Here is an 18,218-nt window from a genome sequence, read left to right as displayed (position 1 = left end):
TCTTTTTGCTGAATTGCTTTCCCAAAGGGCTGTCCCTGTTTTCTCTCCAGATGGGGCTGCATAGGGTCTGTCCTTATTTTCCACCCTGCATTAAGAGTAGGGCACCTTCTCCCGTGGGGCCAGGCCAGTGCTCCCCCAGCCAGGCTGGAGATGCGGTCTTTGCCCCAAGGGGCCACGGTGCCGGCTCTGGAGCAGCAAGGATCTGGATGTAACTTGACTTCCTTCAGGCCCTTGGAAGGTGGGAATGAGAAGCTGTGTCTCTGTGGCAATACAAACGGGATGCCAAGTAGAGACATGGAGACCCCACAGCTTTGTCGAGACCTGCAGCGGGGCCTGTGTCAGGGGAAACCCATTAGTGGGCAGTTTTAACACAATGCAAATGTAGATGCAGACATCCAGAGCAGGTGCGGTTGGGGACCGGGAGGAGACAGAGAGGCCAGGAGCTGGCTGGCAACCTAGACCTTGAGTTCGCATTGCTCATGCTCAAAAGCCCTTGCTGATTGTTTCCTGAACGCGAATAGGGCATCTGAGGCCTTTGGCCTGTGCAGACGGCTGGGTGACCCTAGCATCCTTCTACCTTCTTCCTTAGGAAAAGTGATCGATCATACTTCCCAGGCTTCCATGCAAGAAGGTGTGGCCATGTGACCATGTGCCAGGTGGAGTGCACCTCCTCCTTCCTCTCTCTGCTGGCTTGGATGTGGCTGTGACGGCCTGGAATGTTGGAATGTTGAGCAGCCGTTTTGAACCATGTGGTGGGACCAAGTGTTTAAGGTGACGGAGCAACAAGGCAAGTTATGGCCCACCCCGGATTTCATTTATGGGAAAAAGCAACGTATATGTTGCTATATATATATATATATATATATATAGAGAGAGAGAGAGAGAGAGAGAGAGAGAGAGAGACTTGTTGAGGCCACTACCACTGGGTTTTCCATGACACCAGTCTTCATGTATTTGTCCAGATTTGCTCCATCAGAGTCCCACAGGTCTTTGTTGGTCCCTCTCTTGTCTGCCACCTCATAGTTCAGTCCTGGTCCCTGCTGTTGTCACAGCCTGCCATGGGGTCCCCCAGGCAGAAATGTGGGTGGGGTTGGGCCATATTATCCCAGAGCAAATATATGTCAATGCTGGGTCTGAACCACAGGCTTGCATGGGCTGCATGATGCTCCCTGCCCCCCATGACATCAGGGGTGCCCCCTCATACTGTTCCATGTTTCCATGTGCCTTGTCCTGCTGAGCTTCTGTCCTGTGTCCTCAGCTTCAGAGCAGCTTCCAGAGCCTGGGTACCCCAAATCTCTGTTGGGGGCATTCTGCATTCTGGTGGCCCAGAGCCTTCCCCAGCTGTTGCCTAGAACGCAGGATCCATGCAGCCCAGGGCCAGCTCTCTCCTCCCCCAGATGGGGTCCACAGAGCAGGGGCTCAGGGTGGGAGTTTCTTCTTGGGGTCTGTCTCATCCCCAATCCTCCCTGCCCCAGTTTCTCCTCTAAGGGAATCAACACTGGACTCCGGGGGTGGGAGTCAAGGGCTGGATGCTCTGGAGGGGCCCTGGGGAAAGCGTGTCCTGGGGTGTGGAAGAGTGAAGGTGAGCAGGGAGCCAGGGATGTTGGGGAGTGCTCATGTGCCCCACCCATTCTGCTTCCCCCTAGGAGGGAGATGCCAATCTACCTCCATCTTACAGGGGAACCCCTCCTGCAGGTGAGGGCGATGCCCCCAGGTGTGGGCAGGGGTCCCCCCTGCTCCATCACCCCAGGAAGGTGTCAGAGAGCCCTGGGAACAGGGGATGGGTGTTCCTTCCAGCCTGGGGCGTGGCTGCAGAAGGATCGCAGGGGAGCAGGAGGTGGAGGAAGAGGAGGAGGAGGGAGGCGAGAGAGAGGAAGGAGGGAGTGGTGAGTCCCAAGCGGAAGTCAGGTAGGACTCGCCCCGTGAGCCTCGCTGCCACACTCCAGTCCCGCCAGCCCCCAGCCAGACTCCGGGGCCAGCATGCAGGTGAGTCGGCTGTGCAGGGGTCCACACCTGTGGCCAGGACACGCCCCCCCAGGAGGCTCCACGCCTGTGAAGCCCTGCCAGCTTCACCTGGAAAGTACCTGTGGGGGTTCCTTGCAGCCCTCAAGGCTGAGGTGAGGGTGGCCAGAGCTCAGACAGAGTCCCTGGGCTGGCTGGGGGTTGGAGCAAGACAGAGGGCAGCTTTCCTCCTGCCCAGCCAGGGATACTGGGGACCCCAGGCCAGGCCCTTAGAGCCTGTGTGAGACCTAGATGAGGAGAGCATGTCCATCCGCAGAACTTGCAGCTCTGCCCTGCAAAGGGAAAGGGGGCTCTGGCCTCCAGGATGGGCTGACCTGAGGTTGGGGAGGCCAGGGGAGGCCGAGGGTGGCTGGCTGAGCCCTCTGCTCCCTGGGACTCCTACCCCAGGCAGAGGTTGGGGGCTGACTGGGGGCTGTTGGATTCTGATCTGGGGGGGCAGAGCAGGAGGCTATGGAGTCCCAGTGAGGTGGGCAGGAAAACATCCTGGGAAGACTTCCTTTCTCCCCTCTGTCAGGGAAGAAGTCATCCAGGCTGGGGCCAGTGCCTGGGTGGCCCAGGGAGGAGACCCGTGCCGAGGTGGAGAGCGAAACCAGCCTCCCACTCAGCCTCCCTGAGTCCCTCCCAAGTGTGGGCCAAGCAGGTGGCCTCTCACTCCACCTTTGCCCAGGGCCTCCTCAGCCCTTCCAGAGCCAGCTCTGGCACCTGGCTGCTCAGGCTAGCGTATGGGCACACCTCAGCCTTAGCCCTGTCAGCCCCTTCCTTCCATGCCAGTCCCAAGCTGGGGTAAAGGGGAGACTTGGGGCTGCCTGGGGGGGTAGCACCTGGTTTGGCTGAGGCAAAGGACTCAATGCTTTGAAAGGGACATATGCAGGGGCACCTGGTGGCCCCAGCCCCTAGCTGGATCTGAGCATGCTCTTCCCTGCTCCAGTCCCTTCCACGGCTCCCCATGGCCCCCAGCTGCCTGAGCAGCCTCCATGATCTGGCTTCTGCCAACCCCCAGCCTCACCTCCTGGCAGCTCCCTTCTAGCTCTTTATGCCTCTGCCAAGCTCAAATGCTGAGTTCTGAGTCCCTGGGAGTACTAACTACCAAATCCTTGGAGATGCTGGGTCCTGAGTCTCTGGGAGGTCCTGAGTACCAAGTCCCTGGACACTGATTGCATGCTGCCTCTCAGGGCCTGTCCATACATATTTTCCTCTCCCAGGAATGCTGCCCCCACTTTATGGCCCCCTGCCAACCTCAAGCTCCAGGCTACCTCCCCTGCCAAGCAGCCACCTGCCTCTCCAGGCCCCTGTGTCTACTTACACCACATGCTGCCTATGAGGGCTGCACACAGAGCAGGCTGCATCATCAGTGAGGGTCTGGGGATGGATGGACGGATGGACACATGCAACGATGAACTGACAGAAGACAGATGGATAGCTGAAGAGGTGGAGGGATGGAGGGGGGATGGAGGCAAGGAGGGGCAGACAGGAGGGAGGGGCAGATGACCGGCTTCAGAAGTCCAAGAAGCAGAGCCAGGTGCAGGGGAGATTTGCTCAGGGAGGGTGGACTCAGGGCGTCTGGGCTGAGTGAGCAAGGGTGGGCTTTTCTGTGTTTGCACACTTTGGTGGGGGCAGGAGGGTCCCTTTGCTGGATGATGAAACTACAGCGTGCTCATGGGACCCAGTCAGAGGGTATGTTGTGACCTCGGGGTGAGATGTGCCATGGATAGTGAGGGGAGGCCTGAATACGTTCCTTTTGCTACGTGTGTGTCCATGTAGCCCACCTGATTGGGAGCTGGGTGACAGTCACGTCTGCACAGCAGTGTCCTCAGCCCCACTGGGGACCTGGAGGCCAAACTGGGAAGGAATGGACAGGGGCAGGACTCCCCCAGCTCTGACACTTCATGTTCTGTGCTGTAGGTCAGGGAGCGTCTCCTGGGACCTGCAGTGTCTCCAGAAGTCCCCTCCTTTGGAAGTAGTGGATGAGCCCCCTGGGACTCTGGCCTGTGTTAAGCCTGGGCTCTGGCCCACTAGGTGCTTGGCCTGCAGGGGGTGGACGCTGGAAGGACTAAAGGGAGAACAATAGTGATCTCCCAGCCTGCACCCCTCATCTGTGCAGGAGCTTGCCTGGGATCTGCACAGGACAGGGAGAGCTGGGATCTCCAAGGCTAAGTGTGTCAGGACAGTCCCTGTACCTGCCCTGGGGGCCTGGGAGGCTGATGGACACTGGAGGTCCTGGAGATGGAGCCTGAGAGATGGAGGCACAGGGGCCCCAGACACCCTGCTTTGGGCAACACCGAGCAGTCTGCTTGGCTGGAGGTGGGGACGACTTCATGTGAGCCCAGTCCCCATCTGTGAAGGCCTCTCACCCTGGAGGACAGATGGACTGGTGGACAGCCTGATCCTGGAGGCTGTGGCTGTGGCCATGGCCCACAGAGGGACTTGCATGCAGCAAGTGACCTTGGGGATGGTGAGTCCAGAGTACATGGGAAGCAGATTCTCAGAACCCGGTCCCGGTCTGGCTGTGGGGAGGGGGGCGGCTGGACTAGAGCTGGAGGGGGGGGACTCTGACCTGGCTGCCCCTGTGGCTGCCTGCCCATTGCCGAGGGCTGACCAGGTGCTGACCAGGTGTACATGTAACTTTGCCCTGGGGGTCCCTCTGTCTGGTGGCCAGGATCCACGGTCAGTGCCCATCAGATACCTTAGGTGGCATCAGGATCACATGCCAGCCCGTAGAGGAAGTCAAATCGGCCCTTCCCGAGAGGCTCTGGGTAACTGTCCCAAAGCTGTGCAATGTCTCTGGTGGGGAAAGGGGTCGTCTGAATCAGGACCTCACCAGGTCCAGCAGCCTCATTTCTGTGACCTGGTAAGGGCCTGCCTACCCCCACTGCCGGACCTTTGAGGGTCCCTCTGGGAGAGTCCCTTCTTCCCAGGCTCCCTCCTCCTGCCTGGATCCCAGTGTTCTGTCCAGTCTGCCTTCCCTATGTCATTCCTCCACACCCTGGGGACCCATCTCTCACCCCTGGTGGTCCTGCCTGTTCTTCAGCCTCAGGCCAATGTTGGGGTCTCTCCTTGCAGTCTCTGCCAGAGGAACTCAGTTAGGGGTTGGGGGAGGGGTAGACAGGGAGAGTCTCCTCCAGGGTCCGAAGTCAAACACGTGAGGTCTTTCCTGCCAACGCAGGGGTCAGTTGCACTCACCAATTCCTCCAGCACAACACTTACTGAGCCCTATGGTGGGCAAGTCACAGAACCAGATGCTGGTGACCTGAATGCCCCTGTTCCCATGCAGTTGAGACTTCACTCTCTTCCCTGAGACAGAGGCACCTCAGCCCAGGGGCTCTCCCTGTCCTGCAAACCTGTGAACTGCAGGTTTCTCTTCTGGCCCGAGATGGGACACAAGTTTTAAATACCACAAGCCACACCTGAGTGCTAGGGGCTTTGGGACCCGAGGCACTGTCTGTATTAGCCCAGTCTTCAGGAGACCTGGCACCTGATGCCTCAGAGCCTGCCGTTCTGTGGTTGCACGTGATGCCATTTTCTGGCTTCTGTGATTGGGACAGAGGAGAGTGGGGCAGACCCAGGTCCCATCCTGGGGCCAGTAGTTCTGGTGTCCATGGGTGTGGTTGGGGAGTTGGACTGGGGTTGCAGGTTTTGAAGCAAATAAAAAGCAGATACCCAGTTAAATTGAATTTTACATTAAACATTTCTTTTTTAGTATAAGTGAGTCCCATGCAGTAATTGGGACATGCTTATACTAGAAGGTATCTGCTGTTTATCTCAAATTCAAATGTGATGGGGCAGCCTGCATTCTACCTGGCTGCCCTCCAGGGCAGACTGGCCGGAGCGGTCCAGTGCGGCTTTGCGAGGGAGGCAGGCCTTGAGCTTGGCGGAATGTGGTTGTAGAGGGAAGGGGGAGTGGGTGGGGGTGCCAGCAGGGGCGGAGGCCTGGTGGTGGGCAGGTTGGAGAGGAGGGTGTGAGGCTGCAGCCATGGGCTGCACTGAGCTCCTAAGCCGGGAGAAGGGCTGGGGTCACCCTGGGGCGGTAGGGGTGGTGGGCTGGCAGGAGGCCATGGCAAGAGCCCAGTGCCCACAGTGGGGTGGGCAGTGCCGAACTTGCCAGCCCAGTAGGCATGAGGTGGGGTGCTCTGAAGGACCCGCCCCCAGTGTGCCGCCCGCACCCTGATCCCTGGGACGTTGTGGGAGCCCTGTGCCTCCTGAGAGAGCTGCCCGCTGGGAGGCGAGCTGGGGATGCTCTCCCTGGCGCACACAGCATGCCCAGCGCGGCTCTGGGGCAGCAGGGTGCTTCCTGCAGCCAGGCAGAAAAAGGTGGGCAGTCTTGCCTGAGGGCACACAGTGTTGGTAACCCAGGCTCTGGGCTCCAAAGCCGGTGTCTCCTCCACTTCAGCCTGGAGCTCCCCCACTGTGACCTGACTGCCCTGTCCCCCACCTCCTGCGCCCCCACCCCCCAGCTCTGGGGCCCACGACGAGGCCCTGGGCACTCTGGGTCAGCCTCGCAGCCTGCTATCTGCCCGCCAGGAGTGGGTGAAGCCTGAGCTCCCCCCCCGTCCCCACTTGTGCAGTTTTAGCCCTATGCCCTCTGCCCCGCTTCCCCTGTGCCACGGTCCTATCGCCTGGGGCTCTGGTCAAAACGAAGAGCCCCACATGGCCGCATGGACTCGGACGTCACCAGCTCTTCCCCTTGTGTCCTTTCCCTGTGCCCGGGTCTGTGCAGGATCCCGCTTGAGGCATTTAACTTCGCGTCTCCTTGGCCCCCTCCCGTCTGTGACGGTTCCTCTGTCCCTCCTTGTCCTTGGCCATCTGACTCTTGAGTCTGATGTTTTCTCAGGCTGAGACAGGACTGTGTGTTTTAGGGAGGGGTACAGACTACCCATCACATCCTGTTGGCACGGTGGCAGGGGGGCCCTAACAGCTAAATTATATCACTGGGCCCTAGACCTTCATCACCTGGGGTGGGGCCATCTGCTGGGGTTCTCTCTTTCCCCTTCCCACACTTTCTTCATTAGTCATTAAGTCCCCAAGGGAGGGTCTGGGGGGAGGAAGAGAGAACTCGTGACATCCGTTAATGCTGCCACGATACTGACAGTCGGGAGAGGTTGGAAGCTGTGTGCGCAGCCAGTTCCTCCTTAAGGTTCTGCCCCCTGAGTTTAGCATCCATCTGTCTGTCCCAGATGTGCCTACAGCACTTACTCCTGCAGGATTCTTACTGGACTTACTGTTACTAAACTCAGAACCATGTGACGTTGGTCCCCAGCGGCCCATGTGTGGCGGCAGCCCTCCCGCCTTCCTGCTGCGTGGTCTTCCACTGTGCGGGGCGGCACGGTGTCTTCGTCCATCCACATGCTGCTGGGAATTTGGATTATTTGCACAAATTTTATATGAAATAAGCTACTGTGAGCATCCTCTTCCTTGTGTTCAGGGCTGGATGGGCCAGGCTGGATGGCCTAGAATGTTCAATATTGTTTCCCCAATTCATGCATGACAGGGAATCTGTTGACTTCGATGCTGTCAGGCCATTAGAATGCCTGTGACCAAAAGGGCAGAAGGTGATGCCTCTGGCCACCGGACCTCCAGTTCCCGCTCTTCTATTTGCTGCTTGTCTTTTCTGAAGGATCTCAGAGCTCTTTGCTGATATTTCTAAACAGACCTTTGCTGGAGTCACCTAGTGCCTCCCCACCCATCGCCCTGCTCATCGTGATCCTAGCACTGAGCCCCACCTGGGGCTACCTACTTGTTCAGTTGTGGTCCTGCCCCCAAGCTTTGTGTTTGCCCCCTCGGTGCTGGAGTACCTGGCCTGGGAGGTGTTCTGCTGCAGGAATGAGCCCCATCCTTCCGTCTACCCTCTGCCCCCAGGGTGAGGAGAGCTGCCAGATCCTGGTGGGGACTGAAGGGGACAGCTTCCCACTGGTGGAGATCAACACTGGTGAGGTGAGTCTCTACCTGGGCCCCTCCCAGACTAGGTCCCACCCTTGGCCTGTTCCCTGTGCCAGCCTCAGCCCCACACCTCCTTCCTCCAGACCGAGGCCTCTGAGCAGTGGGATTACGTCCTTGTGGCTGACCACCGCACCCAGAGAAATACCAGGCAGGCCCAGCAGCAGCAGCAGTTCCTGGAAGAGCTCAAGAGAAAGGGCTTCCATTACAAGGTGGGCTGGCTGAGGGCCTGGCTTGGTGTGGAGCATGGGGGACCGGGCCGCTGGGGTCACGGGGGCCAGGTGTGTCCTGGGGCGGGGTCTGGAGATACGGCTGTGGCCTTGTGCCTGAAGTCAAAGGGACAGGCCAGTGGCTGTGGACAAAGGGGGGAGCTTCCGAAGTGGAGTGGAGGTCCCCAAGCGCCCTCCCACCCCCAGATGATAGAGGACCACAAGAAGGTGTTCTTTGGGATCCGAGTGGACAGCAGGATCTTTGGCCTGTATTGCAAACTCCTCATGGAGCCTGAGGGTCCTGCCACCAGAGTGCAGCCTGCCAGGCCACCCTCCGTCCCAGCCACCACCAGGTGAGAGCCTGGCCAAGACCTGGGGCCGGGAGGACCGCTGCCCACCATGCTTCTGGTCCAGTCAGGCTTGCAGGCATGGTGTTAGGTCAGAGGTCCCGGGGCAGAGATCTGAGCCTGAGTGTCCATGTCTGTGTGATACGGGATAAAGATAGTTCTTGCTTCTTGGAGTGTTCTGAAGCTTACGTGTGACTATGTTTCCTGAAGGGCGGGCAGGATTTGGACAGGCCAGGAGGACCTCCCAGTGGTCCCTCCTAGTTTTGAGGTCATCTCCCCAAGACCTGGGATGTGGGTCCTGACCTCCCCTCTCCAGACCAAATGCCCCTCCATGGACATCTGTCCCCAGCCTCCCAGGCACCCAAGCCTCTTCTCTCCAAGCACCTCCTTTTCCCCGCTGACCCTCCAGCCTTCTACACTGCTCCACCCACCCTCCCCACATCCCTCCTCTATCACCTGTCTTGCCTTGGCCCAGGCCCCTCTGAGCTCAGCTGGGGCCTGGTCAGTTGGAGACTGGCAAAGAATGCCCCTGGAATTTGGATATGAGCAACAGAGGGGGCCTCCTGTGAATGCAGGAGAACTGGCTGGTCTCCGGGAGGTGCAAGGGGATGGTGGTACCTTGACAGGGCCTGGGAGGAGCAGGCTGGGAGAGTGCCCTGGGACGTCAGAGGGACCATGTCTTACAGGAAGATGTTCTGGAAGAGTGTGGCTCTGCAGTCAAATGTCTGGCTGTGCCACTTCCTGGCTCTGTGGCCTTGGGCAGGTTACTCAACCTCTCTGAGCCTCCATCTCTCCGTAGGGAAAATGGCTCACCGGCTATAAGGATTTGTGCATATAAAGGCATAGGGTGTGCTCTGGATGTGTGGGGGCCCAGGTGGGAGGTGTGATAGGAGGTGTGTGGGGGGTGTCTAGGTCAGTACCTGGGAGGGGATGGTGTAGGACTGAGCATTAGGCGGGGAGGTCCTACCCCCAAAGGAGCCCCATCCTGGAGCCATGGGGCAGCTAGGCCACAGGGGGACTCAGAGGGGTGGGGGAGGGCTCCCGGATGAGTCCTAGATTCTGGGCTCTGCTCAGGCAGTAAGGCAGGCAGGCTGGAGGCTTCACCAGGACACAGAGGGGCCTGGGACCTGGCCAGACAGAGGGTGGGGTCCACCCAGGTGAGGTAGAGTCATCCTGAACCAGTTCTTGTGTTCCAGAATCCGAATTGTCAACTTTGTACTAAACAGCAAGACGGCAGCTGGTGGTAAGGACAGGATGGACAGGTGGCCTATGCAGCCCACCAGAAGGGGTGTTGACATGGGGAGAGTGGGCAGGGCTCCCCCTCACCCCTACTCCCCTCTGACCCGACTCCCTGTGACCACCAGACACATTAGAGGATTTGGTGAAGAGTGGGGTCTTTGAGACCAGATTCGCCCTGCACAAGGTGAGGGGTGGGCCAGCTGGGAGAGGGCTTGAGGATGGGACCAGAGGCAGGAAGCTCTCACCGTCTGTCACTTGTGCTCAGGGGGAGGAAGACCTAAAGAAGAAATGGGCCCGGTGGAGAAACATGTTCCACCCCCAGCCGATTGATGATATCAGGTGAAACGGCCCCAGACAAATCACCCGTGCCCCCAGCAGACAGATGTGTCTGTGCTCCTCGGCCAGACACACGGATGCTGTACGCCCCTTGCCCCCACACGGGGCACGCCCCACTCAGGCACTGGCCAGCGGGGCACCTGGGTGGGGGTGGCCCTGATGGGCAGCTCTGCCGGCAGGGACTACTTTGGCGAGAAGGTGGCCCTGTACTTCGCCTGGCTCGGCTGGTACACCTACATGCTGGTGCCCGCTGCAGTGGTGGGCCTCATCATCTTCCTGAGCGGCTTCTCCCTGTTCAATGCCAGCCAGATCAGGTCGGGTGGAGGGGCGAGGCCGGAGCGGGGGGCGGGCCCAGATGGGGCCGTCTGGGGAGAGCTGCCACCTGCCCCGTCCTTGCCCCCACAGCAAGGAGATCTGTGAGGCCCACGACATCCTCCTGTGCCCTCGCGGCGACCACAGCCGTCGGTACCAGCAGCTCTCGGACACCTGCACCTTTGCCAAGGTTTGTCGCCCCGGGGGCTCCGCTCCAGCCTGTCTTCCCGCAGGAGGGGAAGCTGAGGGTCTGCCCCTGCAGAGTTGGGCTCACGCGTCCCCTCTGGGGGCGTGGTGGGCAGCGAAGGGCCGCCCCCAGCCGCGTGCGCCCCTCTCCCCAGCTCACGCACCTCTTCGACAACGAGGGCACCGTGCTCTTTGCTATCTTCATGGCTCTGTGGGGTGAGTCGCCGTGGGCACTTGGGGGGGCCAGTCCTGCCGCTGCGCCCACGGCGCCAGCCCCGCCCCCACCCCAGGAACACAGGGTGGCTCGCCTCTTTGCTCCCGTCTGCAGCCACCGTGTTCCTGGAGATCTGGAAGCGGCAGCGGGCCCGTGTGGTCCTGCACTGGGATCTGTACATGTGGGACGAGGACCAGGTGAGGCGGCAGGTGATCCAGGGGCTGTCTGGGCACCTTGTGCGGCGGTGCCGGCCTGCGTCTGCCTCGTCCCAGGCAGGTGTCCCCGTGTCTGAGGCATGTCTGGTGCGCTCCACAGGAGGAGATGGCACTTGAGCTCATTCACTGCCCTGATTACGACCTCCGGCCACAACAGCACTCCTACCTGAGAAGCACCGTCATCCTCGTCCTGTCTCTGTTCATGGTACTCGTCCAGAACCTGTGGTGGGGCTGGAGACCTGGGCAGGGGACGGCCGTCCTGAGGAGCCCTGTCCTGGCCGCCCTTCCACAGATCTGCCTTATGATCGGCATGGCCCACCTCCTGGTGGTCTACCGTGTGCTGGCTGCCGCCCTCTTCAATTCCACCTTGCTCTTCCAAGAAGAGCAGGTGACCACAGCCGTGGTGGTGACCGGGGCCCTGGTCCACTACGTGGCCATCCTCATCATGACCAAGGTGGCTGGGCGGGGATAGAGGGAGGATGGGGCAGGAGGAGGGTCTCCCCTGAGGCCCAAAGTAAGCCCTCTGGTTTCCCCTCCTGCAGGTCAACAAATATGTGGCTCTGAAGCTTTGTGACTTTGGTGAGAGGGGGACCTGTGGGGAGGGGGGTGCAGGAAAGGGACAGGAGGACTCAGGGCTGGGGTCTTGGATCCCCAGACAGGGAAGGGAGCCCTTTCTGCTGTCTCGACTGCCTCTCCCACCTGACAGACAGGTGAGGGTTGCGGGTGTCCCTGAGTTGTCAGGATAGGGACAGGTCAGGGATGGGCGAGGGACAGCCCCACATCTCATTCTAGAGAAGCCCAGGACCTTCTCAGAGCGCGAGAGCAAGTTCACCATCAAGTTCTTCACTCTGCAATTCTTTGCTCACTTCTCGTCCCTCGTCTACGTTGCTTTCATCCTGGGCAGGTAAGAGTGGCCCACTCCCACTGCCTCATCCACCATTTAGTCCCCCCCTTTAAAGTGGAGATACCTGCTCGTCTTTGTTTTTGCTCAGGGGTACCTGAGAGGCTCAGTCGGTTAAGCGTCTGCCTTCAGCTCAGGTCATGATCCCAGGGTCCTGGGATTGAGCCCCGCATATGGCTCCCTGCTCAGCGGGGAGTCTGCTCTCCCTTTCCTCCCCGCTCATGCTCTCTCTCACTATCTCTGTTGCTATCTCTGTCACTCTCAAATAAATAAATAAAATCTTTAAAAAAAAATTCATGCTCAGAACAGTTGGACACCCAATATAAAAATGTGTGGCAGAAGCCCACAGTGAACCCCCAGCTCTCTACTTCCCATGCCCAGAGGTGACCCCATAACCATTGCGTGGGTCTTCCCAGAATTTTTCACACATTCAAGTACACACACATATACACCAGTTGATGTACATGGTTTTGTCCTGTAAATCATTTTATCTTCTCATTATACTGAAATGTACTGTGGGCATCTCCCACATATGCATGGATGGCGAGGCCTCATTTTAAAAACCACACCATGAGCCTTAGTTTGCAGGATGTGCTGGAATTTATTTTATCAGCTCAGTTGGTGGACATTTGGGTAGTTTCCAACATTGAGCTTTGTAAAGCTGAAATGAGTGTTTCATATAACACAAATGGACTTCCCCTCTTCTTTCTTATTAGTGAAATCAACATTTTTTTGGTTCAATCAATATACTGAATTTTGTTTTGAAGAAAATAATTGCTCCTTTTGTTCTGTATATTTGCTTAAATTGCATAAGACACATACATATTGCCAATTAATTCCAAACTCCAGTGGAACTTTAAAAAAAACCCAAGTCCTCCGAGTATGTTCAAAGACATGAGGCAGTCCCTAGACCCCGACTGTCCTCTAGGACACCTCTAGGTGTCCACCCCTCCCCTCGGGGCTGTGTGCACCTGTTCATCCCGGGAGCCCTTCACTCTCTACTGTGTAGGAGACCCCAGGTTTTCCAGGGGCTTCCCGAGGAAGGGTACAGAGGAAATCAGATGCCCTTATTGAGGGCCTGATGGAGTGCTTGCTGGAGGTAGACTTCTTCCAACTCTAATCTCACCAAGCCTATCCTCTGAATCTCTCAGCGGGTGTCTTGGTGGGTCTTTTTCATTGGACTTGAACAATTCACCTCTCCCTCCTCTGCCTCATCAACACCTGTCTTGGTCCTAGATTATCTCCACCTCCACACAAGTATCCTGTCCCATTCCTTTCAAGGAATGTTCTCCCCACCACACCCAATGGCTGGCCCTCCTACTTCTGCTCCTACTTCTCCTCTCTCTGGTCCTGCTTACCCCTTCCCGGATGCTGGCTTCTCCTCTTCTCCCGACCTCTCGATGTCACAACGTCCTGCTGTTCCCATGACTTCAGGTGCCGTCTCAAACACCATCCAGACACACCAGTGAGGCCCACACTCCTGTCTCCAGCCCAGACCTCTCCCTGGAGTCCAGACTCCCAGGTCCAGCTGCCTCTCATCTCCCCTCAGATGCCCTACGGGCACCCCAACCTTACCGTGCCCACAAGCTTGTCCACAGTCTCCCTCTTCCACGTGGCAGCTCCACCTTCCTGTTGCTCAGCCCAGAACCCGGGTCCCCCAGATTCCCCACTTCCCCTCTGGTACAATGCACTTGTTTGCCCCGTCTCTACTGCAGGGGTGGCAGCTCCCTGAGGGGAGCACGGGGGCTTGACGTTGCCGAGTCAGCACCTGCAGCAGGCCTGGCATGTGGAATTGATATTGGTCACATGGAAAGAAATTCCCAGGCACTTGCTGGGCCTGGAGCCTTGGGGCCTTCAGCTCTGAGTGATTTTCATGCATCTTGTGTCTTCGGTTCCCTCTGCTCCCCTCTCCGGAATTCTTTTTGTTTGGAAACTGGGCCTTCTGGTTTTCTTTGCTTTTTTTCCCCTCCCATTTTTTTTTTTTTTAGATTTTATTTATTTATTTGAGAGAGAATGAGCAGGGGGAGGGGGGAGGGACAGAGGGAGAGAGAGAAGCAGGCCCCCCGCTGAGCAGGGGCCAGACATGGGGCTCAATCCCAGGACCCTGGGATCATGACCTGAGCTAAAGGCAGACGCTTTACCAACTGAGCTACCCAGGCGCCCCTCCCCTCCCATTTTTCGTTCCAGATTCTGGGAGTTTTTCTCCACTCTGTTTTCCAACCCTTCAGTTGAATGTTTTACTTCTGCTCATGTTCTTCAATTCAGGGCACTCCTTTGCGTAATTCCTTCACAGCCTCGTCTTTGTGGCACCGGGACGCCATGGCTTTTCTTGTCTGAGGATCTTGTCTCTTTTTTCTCTTCTATTCTGGTATTGCTTTTTTTCCTTCTAAGTTTCTTTCATGCTCTTTCTTTAATTGGTCTCTGATTTTGGTGTTAGAGGCTTTCCCTAGATGTCACCTGTCCATAATTGAGAAAGGTGTGTGCCAGTGTTTTTGCTCTGGGCCGCGTCTCTCCCGTGAGGACCTCTTGCTCTGTCAGACCCCTGCCTGGAGGCAGAAGGACACTTGTTCACTGTTGGTCGGAGCTCAGCTGGGGAAGGGACAGTGCGGGGTCTCAGAATCCACTGGCCCAACCCTACAATCCGACTCTTTGGTGGTTCAACCCCCTAGAAGTGAGCCTCTGTCTCCCTGACCATTGACCGCAAGCCCCGCTCTCTGTCCTGCTCCACCCCCACCCAGTCCGAAGCAAGGTCCTGCCCCCCTCCTCTAGCCTAACTGTCCTTCCTAGGATCAACGGTCACCCTGGGAGGTCTGTGCGCCTGGCGGGGCTGTGGAAGCTGGAGGAGGTCAGTCTGTCCTGGACACCTTGCCGTTCTGCCCCTCCACTCCCTCCCTCCCTCCCAATCCCACAGCCCTGCCTCCCTGCACCTGACCTCCCACCTTTGACCCCCGCAGTGCCATCTCAGCGGCTGCATGATGGACCTGTTCCTGCAGATGGCCATCATCATGGGTCTGAAACAAACACTCAGCAACTGCATGGAATACCTGGGCCCGTGAGGACCACCCTCCTTCCCCAGGGCTCTCCTGGTGCCCCCCTCACCCCAGGGAGCCCTCGAACACACAGGAACCCCTCCTGTCTCCACATCTCCCAGAGCCAGCAGTTCTGAAGGGCCTCTCCGCCCCCAGCACCCCTCCCTGTTCCCCACTTGTTCTCATCACCCCTTAGGTGGCTGGCTCACAAATGTCGCCTGATGCGGTTCAAGCTGAGCCGCGCGTCTGGGGACCCCGAGCTCAGGCGCTTGCAGTGCAACTACCTCCTGAACCCAGTCAACACCTTCAGCCTTTTCGATGAGTTCATGGAGATGAGTACGTGGGGTGGTTGGGGGCACAGGCCTGATAAGCAGCCAGTTCCCGGGCAGGTCCTGGGGGACTGGTGGGTGGAGGGGGCGGGAACTCTGGCGTGTGGCATGCCCCACAGTGCAAGATGACAACCCCACACCTCCTCCCAGTGATGCAGTATGGCTTCACGACCATCTTCGTGGCCGCCTTCCCACTCGCCCCCTTGCTCGCACTCTTCAGCAACCTTGTGGAGATCCGCCTGGACGCCATCAAGATGGTCAGGCTGCAGCGGCGGCTGGTGCCCCGCAAGGCCAAGGACATCGGTCAGGGGCCCGACCGGGTGGCGGGGAGCAGGGGCACTCCAGCCAGGGGTGGGGCGGCGAGGGATGCTGGGACCAGATCATGCCAGTTCCCTTGAAATAATCTCTCCAAGACTAGCCCTCTCACCTCATAGACAGCCCCCAGCCCTTCCTCAGGCTCTGCCTAGGATGGGAGTTGGCCTTGAGGGGGTGGTGCTCAGGCAGGAAGAGGCAGGGCTGGTGTGCATCTTACAGGATCCAGCTGAAGGAACTGTGGCCGCCTTGGGGGGCCCAGGCAGAAGAGCTGGGCTCTGAGAGCAGAGAGCTGAAGGAAGGAGGGGTCCAGCAGCTGGGGGCAGGGACTAAGAGCAGGACTATGACATGGCCTCTGTCACCCAGACTGTCCTCGCTGACATGGCCGGGTGTGAGGGAAGAACAGAGTGGATGGGGTGCTGGATGTGGGCAGAGGGAGAGAGAAGTATGAGTCGGAGGGAGGCCCCAGTCTTGGGCCCAGGTTAAGGGGTTCTGACCGCAGAGTGGAGCAAGCTTGGGAGCAGCTGAGGGGTTCAGGCAGAAGATGGGGGTCAGGGGAGACCTGAGCCCCTCCTGGTCCACGTCTGTATCAGTGAAGGCTGCCGACGGCTGCCATGAGCAGTGGCATGGGCAGAGGTGACCAGGCCCCATGACCATCCAAGGTCCCAGCCTTGGGCATGGTGGCTGGAGGTGGGCTGGGCAGTGCCAGTGGATCAGGGCTTGATGAACCAGATGCCTCACCCCACTGCTGTGGCCCAGGGACCTGGCTGCAGGTGCTGGAGACCATTGGCGTGCTGGCCGTCATTGCCAATGGAATGGTCATCGCCTTCACGTCTGAGTTCATCCCCCGAGTGGTGTACAAGTACCATTATGGCCCGTGCCGACAGGGGGCCCAGCCTGCAGTCGAGTAAGGGGGTTCCCCTGGGAAAACGGGCCCAGCCACACAGCTCAGCCCTAGGGGAGCCCGGGGGAAGGGCTTGACGAGTCTGGGCGTGGGGGTGGCCCCGCCCCCCATACCAACCTGCAGACCGCAAGAGTGCTGGGACCGCAGTCGGGGAGTTAAGGTCCCAGAACCAGATGTTTTCTGAGCGGGCCCCACCGGAATGACTCCCTCCCAAAGTCAAACCTTTGGGGCTGCTCCATAGGAGAGGGCAGAATGGTTTCCTTACCCAGCGCCTCCAGCCCTCCAAAGGACCACTGTACCTACAGACTGGGTTTCCAGGGGTCTCCCCCTGGAAGGCTCCCCTAAATTCCTGGAGGGAAGGCAGGCACCCTGAGTCTCTTCAGGCGCACCCCCTCGCCCCTCTCCCGTGCAGAGAAGTGAAGGAGGCCTTCTGTGCTATGGCCCACCCTGCAGCCCCCACCACACAGGGATGAGCCCCAAGAAAGCACCCTGGAGCCTGAAGGGGCCACACCCTGCAGCCCTCACCTGCCCGGGGCCTTCTCTGCCTTCCCCCAGCTGCCTCACAGGCTACATCAACCACAGTCTGTCTGTGTTCTACACCAAGGACTTCCAGGACCCCATCCAGATAGAAGGCTCAGAGAATGTGACTGAGTGCAGGTTTGGAGCGCCCCCACCCCCCATGAGCATCCTCTGACCTCCTGACCCCTGACCTCAGTTACTTCCCCACCCCAGGTACCGGGACTACCGCAACGCTCAGGACTACAACTTATCTGAGCAGTTCTGGGTCCTCCTGGCCATCCGCCTGGTCTTCCTGATCCTCTTTGAGGTGGGCCAGAACTGGGGGAGGGGCCCCAAGGCAGGGGCCGCTCTCTCAGCCCTCCTCCCTGGCCCCCAACCCCTCAAGTCCCTGCTGGGTCTGCCTTGACCTCTCCGGCCAGCCCTTGTGCCCTGCCCCCCAGCACGTGGCTTTGTGCATCAAGCTCATCGCTGCCTGGTTCATGCCTGACGTTCCTCAGTCGGTAGAGAACAAGGTTCTGGAGGAGAAGTACCAGACGCTCCGGGAGAAGATGTGGTATGGGAGGCAGAGGCCAGGCTGGGGTAGGGCCAGGCCCCAGGCCTGAGGGAGGGCCATGGCCCTGATCCCCAACAATGCCATTCCTGCCTCCAGCTCCAGCCCCAAGAGCACAGAGGTGTAGGAGACCCAGAGCTGGTCAAGAGGAACTGGCGCCCAGGAGCTGAGACTCAGAAGCACTCCCTCCACCTCCCCCCAACCCCCACTCACGGCATATCGGGGTCCCGGGAGGCCGGTGCACATGTGGGGAAGTCTGTGTATATATGGGGGTCTTGGAGGGCCCGTGTGTGTTTTAGGTGCTTGTGAGCGGCATGCTGTGGTCTGTGAGGCCCGTTCCGTCTGTTAGGGCTCAGACTTGATACAGACCTGACTTGAACTCTGACTTACCCCTGCCACCCACAGAACTGGGGTGGGGGTGCCTCTCGGCAGTCACAACACAGGAAAACCAGCCTAGTTTCCTGAGCCTCCCTCTGACTTGTGGGACCCAGATCCTGCTCCACTGCCATCCTGGCTGGTCAGGGGGCCCTGACCCCACCTCTCTGGCTCCCCTCAGCCTGCAGAACTTTATATAATAAAATGAAACCTTTTTGTATCAATTCTGGGCCTCTGGTGGATTGTGTTTGTTCTCTGATGGGAAGCCCAGATGGGGAAAGGTCTGGA

General features: G+C 58.8%; 1 protein-coding gene across 1 annotated transcript; it reads left to right on the top strand.

Moving 5' to 3' along the window:
• Positions 1-1,980: 1,980 nt before the first annotated feature.
• On the top strand, positions 1,981-17,607 carry ANO9 (anoctamin 9). The gene is made up of 23 exons (XM_064576415.1): positions 1,981-1,986; positions 7,876-7,950; positions 8,040-8,165; positions 8,370-8,515; positions 9,706-9,752; positions 9,874-9,932; positions 10,014-10,087; positions 10,264-10,398; positions 10,490-10,586; positions 10,738-10,798; positions 10,911-10,993; positions 11,112-11,216; positions 11,304-11,465; positions 11,554-11,590; positions 11,804-11,915; positions 14,700-14,757; positions 14,867-14,964; positions 15,138-15,277; positions 15,421-15,573; positions 16,342-16,489; positions 17,042-17,143; positions 17,219-17,312; positions 17,446-17,607. The coding sequence occupies exons 1-23, from the start codon at positions 1,981-1,983 to the stop codon at positions 17,605-17,607; spliced, it is 2,280 nt and encodes a 759-aa protein (XP_064432485.1).
• Positions 17,608-18,218: the final 611 nt, after the last annotated feature.

Source organism: Mirounga angustirostris, unplaced genomic scaffold, assembly GCF_029215605.1.
Source record: "Mirounga angustirostris isolate CCGP_5_RB_7025 unplaced genomic scaffold, mMirAng1.0.hap1 SCAF_13, whole genome shotgun sequence".
Taxonomy (NCBI): domain Eukaryota; kingdom Metazoa; phylum Chordata; class Mammalia; order Carnivora; family Phocidae; genus Mirounga; species Mirounga angustirostris.
The sequence above is the reverse complement of the archived record's forward strand: the minus strand, read 5'-3'. Positions and strand labels throughout refer to the sequence as shown.

Excerpts from the sequence above, each read along its gene's own strand:
- ANO9 (XM_064576415.1), top strand. Across the intron at positions 9,933-10,013 it reads CCAGATTCGCCCTGCACAAG|GGGGAGGAAGACCTAAAGAA; the intron begins GTGAGGGGTGGG and ends ACTTGTGCTCAG. Across the intron at positions 10,799-10,910 it reads TATCTTCATGGCTCTGTGGG|CCACCGTGTTCCTGGAGATC; the intron begins GTGAGTCGCCGT and ends TCCCGTCTGCAG.